A 3,789-nucleotide genomic window follows, 5' to 3' on the forward strand; every position below is an offset into this window, starting at 1 on the left:
GAAGAACAGCTCCCCAGAGATGCAGTAGAATCCCATCGCTGGGGGCAATCAAGTTGCAGTTGGCTGGGTGCTAGATATTCTCCTCCGGGCTGCCTTTCTCACACAAGGGCTGGATGGACCTTCCGAGGTCCCTTGCCATCTGGGTTCTTGCATTTTCAGACTGAGTGTAATGATTCTTTCTCCGTAACTGTTGGTGTTCTGGCGACTTGCCTATGGAAATGAGGCCCTGCCCGTGTCAAGAGGTGATGCAGAGCAGCTGTGTTTCTGGGTGCACCCTGGTGCGCAGGTGCCGCCCATGTGCACTGTAAAGGAGGATGCTGAGAAGGGCTGTGCCCTTGGGGGCCAACCTACACCTGTGGGATGTTTAGCCGTAGGATGAAAGCGTGCAAGGTGGCACTGGAATGCTTTCACAGCACAGTGCTTTGCTCTGGTCAAGTGAAACAGTGCTGTTGGAGATGTCAGTCTTGCTCACCCTGTTACCTCACTGTTCTCCCCTCGCCCTCACCTTGCTGTGTTTTGGCTGAGGCGTAGACATGAAAAGGAGAGAACCAATGGTCTCCACCCATGCACACCCATGCATCCCTGCAGCAGAGGGTAAACAGAAAAGATCTTTGGAGGTATCTGGTTTTATTCAGGAGGCATCCGAGGTAATAAAGCAGCTTTGTAGAGGGAATGACGAAGTCCGAAAGTGTAAGCAGGTTCCCGGGCCTTGATCAGCGTCACCTGGAAGGGGAAAGTGGGAAGAAATAAGTGTGACAGTGATGCCTTGTTCTCCAGACTTGTCCTCAAGTGAAGGTCAACCAGCATAACACATTTGTGGACATGTTGCCTTACTTTTCCCACGCTGTAGTCTGCTGGCCCTGGACGCAGGGTCTTGTCAGTAAGTTTAGTTTTTAGTCCCATTGTGTACTTGGGAGCCCTCTTTTTGTAGACATCCAGTTCCACTTTGGAGAATGCCGCAGGACCTGGTGTCTGTAAGAGAAGCAGGGAGGTTGATGGGTAGAAAAAACAGTGTTGATTTTTGCCGAACCCCCATGTGGGCTGCACTGCTCTAGGTGGCTGGATAGAGAAGTGGTGTGGGAGGCACAGAACCTTGGGAAGGAGGGCACCTCCTGTTCTCCTGCAGAGACAGATTTCCCAGAGGAGAAGGGAGATTGCTGTTAGTGCCAATGAGCTGTGCCCCACCAAAGCTGTTAGTGTTGGAAAGCGAGGGACTGCAGGTGTCAGTGTTGCTGGTAAGAGCAGAGAGCCTGGGGCCCCATGGCTTCTCAGGCTTTGCTGCAGGTGCAGGGAAGAGTGTGTTACACGGGGCTGCAGCAGCCACTGGAGCCCTGCTGCCCTAAAGAGAGCAGCTGAGCTTCCACTGCTGCTGCAAGAGAGCAGAGAAGCACAGCTCACCTTGGCCAGGTCTTGAAAACAGCTGTTGTACATACTCTTCCATCTCATGGAGTAGCATGGCTCGGCATGGGTGTAGACTGTGTGGGGTCCCAGCAGCCTGGGAAGGGTGTAGGCGCCAGGACCTGGAAAGGGAATGGGAAGAGAGCATGGGTGAGTCCTGTGGGAAAGGGAGCAATGCCTAGGTAGGAGAGAATCAGTCTACCAAACCAGCTCTGATAAGCAGGATGGGTATCCTGTCCCTCCTCCCAGTGACTCTGCCTTCTGTTGCACATGGCAGACATTGGCCATTCAAAGCCAGAGTGCTGGTTCTTCTGTGAGATGGGAGAAGTTGGTGCTCCTGGACAGCAAGAAGCTTGTCAAGAGCATGCTACATCCTGTCATCTAGGCTTCTCGCTAGGCCTGTTGAAGAAGCTGTGCAGCAGATGTTCTCTGGAGGACACATAGGCAGAGAGTCTGTTTCCCCAAGTTCCCATACCTGGTGTTTGGAGAGCATCACTGAGCTTGTGCCGGAAGACCATGGACTGTACTGGTGCATTAGAGTAGACATGTTTGTCAGCCTTTTCTGTGGAATAGTCACCTGAGAGAGAGGAAAAGCCGAGAAAAGTAGTGAAGCTGGATACCTAACTGCAAGCCAAAGAGGAGAGGTCAGGAGGAGGTGTTTGTTTCCTGTCTGGAACACTCTGAAGCCCATTCAGAGGTGGTTTTGTGGCACAGGACAACAGTAAGGCCTGGAAGAAGAGCTGCAGAAACGGTACTCACTAGGTCCAGGGGTGACCTCAGACTTGGTTTTGGGACGTCCGGTCAGGTGTGCTGATGGAGGCACATATTTCCCAATCTTGGTGATGGAGGGATGGATGAAGTATCGAGGACCTGGAGAGCAGCTTTCTGCAACTGGACCTTTGGCCCCTCTAAATGTGTATGCAGGGGCTTTGTCTCTGGTGGGATCATGAGACGCGTGACCTGGGAAAAAAAGCCTGTGAAAGGACATCTGCCTGCAACTGCACAATGAAAGGTAGTTTCTAAGTGGAAACAGCAGATGTGCTGTGCCTCCCCCACACCTCCCCATGATCGTTGGTTTACCTGTTGTCCCAGGGATCCAGTATTTAGGTCCTGGAGTGCTGAATTCTGCCAGAATGGGGCCACGTCGGGGATGAGGCCTCCAGGTGCCCACCCATGGTCCCTCCATGTTGGTGGCTACAAAAACTATGGGAAAAACAGGAGAGCTACCGAGGGGCTTCCCTGACAGGGCCCTGGTGTGGAGCTTTCCTGTAGCCCAGATGGGCAAAAAAGTGAAACTAACATCACAGAAAAACGTAAAGAAGTAGAGAAGTAGGAAAGTCAAGTAGCAAATAAAAGAGGAGGAGGGATGAGGGGAGCAGCAAGTCTGTAGCAAAAATGCAGAAAAACCTCCCTGCTGTGCCCACGGGTAGATTTTGCTGGCCTGGCACACAGCAGCCTAGGACCACGGCATTAACACAGCAGCAAGATAGTCTCAGATGCGTATGCTCACAAACTTGCTTGCCTGGAGTTTGACACTGGCTAGGTGGGATGCCCGGATATAACCAGCGAGGGACGCCAGGTCTTCGGTGTCCTCATAATCTATTGCTGGGTGGATCCATCATCGGTGATGTGCATCACTAGGTGATATCACAAAAGGCCACCCTCACCCAATGAGGGCCATCATGGGGTGAGGCCCATTGTGATGCTGAGGATGTTGTTTGTGCAGCAGCCATACGGCCTCCACTGTGGCTGGGCATGGGGTTGCCATGGAACTGGCTGAGTGCAGCATGGGGCAGCCCCACCCAGATTCTCCACACAGAGACCTGCTTGTGTCCCCATGCACAGATACCCAGTACAGCCCTTTCTAGTCAAGTGGTGCCTGAGGACAGGGATTTGGTCACTGGGCTGAGTCTGGAATGAACTGCTGACCATGAAGCTGGGAGAGGCTCCTGCCTCGAAGAGTCTGTGAGAACTGCCTGCTCCAATTCCCACCACATTCCCTAGCAATCAGAGGAGAATTGTTTTGGCATCACCACTTAGCCAGAAAGGAGGAACAGCCTCCCCAAGGACTGGAAGAGTTAAGCAGAGTTGCTTTATCTCAAACTTTGCACTTTTTTTGCTTTTGCCTTTCTATTCATTCCTCCATCCAGCTCTGGAGGGAAAGGAGTGAGTAAACTGCTAATGTGGCTTAGCTGCTGGTGAGGCTCAACCCCTGAGCTTCTACCCATCTTTAAGCAACAGTGTAAGAATGGCCTTCCTCTGTGGTGAATAAATGTTGTGAGTTAGCCGTAACAACCGCTTGTAGTGCCTGCAGTCATTTGCAATGGGAGATCCCCTGAACTGAGCTGGGAAGCTGATAGTGTCCAATTCCCAGATTGTCCTCTGTATCTT

General features: G+C 52.2%; 1 protein-coding gene across 2 annotated transcripts; it reads right to left on the bottom strand.

Annotated features, from left to right (window-relative positions):
- Nucleotides 1–607: 607 nt before the first annotated feature.
- Nucleotides 608–3,019, bottom strand: LOC113985868 (outer dense fiber protein 3-like). Of its 2 annotated transcripts, none has more exons than XM_027717076.2 (7): nucleotides 2,921–3,019; nucleotides 2,479–2,601; nucleotides 2,158–2,358; nucleotides 1,874–1,975; nucleotides 1,399–1,520; nucleotides 835–972; nucleotides 608–723 (listed from the first exon to the last, which is right to left on the bottom strand). In XM_027717076.2, exons 2-7 carry the CDS (start codon nucleotides 2,582–2,584, stop codon nucleotides 628–630), a joined length of 765 nt encoding a protein of 254 aa, XP_027572877.1. In that variant the 5' UTR covers nucleotides 2,585–2,601; nucleotides 2,921–3,019; the 3' UTR covers nucleotides 608–627. The 2 variants fall into 2 exon arrangements, with proteins under 2 accessions (XP_027572877.1, XP_027572878.1); XM_027717077.2 differs by having other exon boundaries at nucleotides 2,909–3,012.
- Between the last annotated feature and the right edge of the window lie 770 nt (nucleotides 3,020–3,789).

This window comes from Pipra filicauda, unplaced genomic scaffold (assembly GCF_003945595.2).
Source record: "Pipra filicauda isolate LSUMZ 115617 unplaced genomic scaffold, ASM394559v2 scaffold134_size1991817_pilon, whole genome shotgun sequence".
Taxonomy (NCBI): domain Eukaryota; kingdom Metazoa; phylum Chordata; class Aves; order Passeriformes; family Pipridae; genus Pipra; species Pipra filicauda.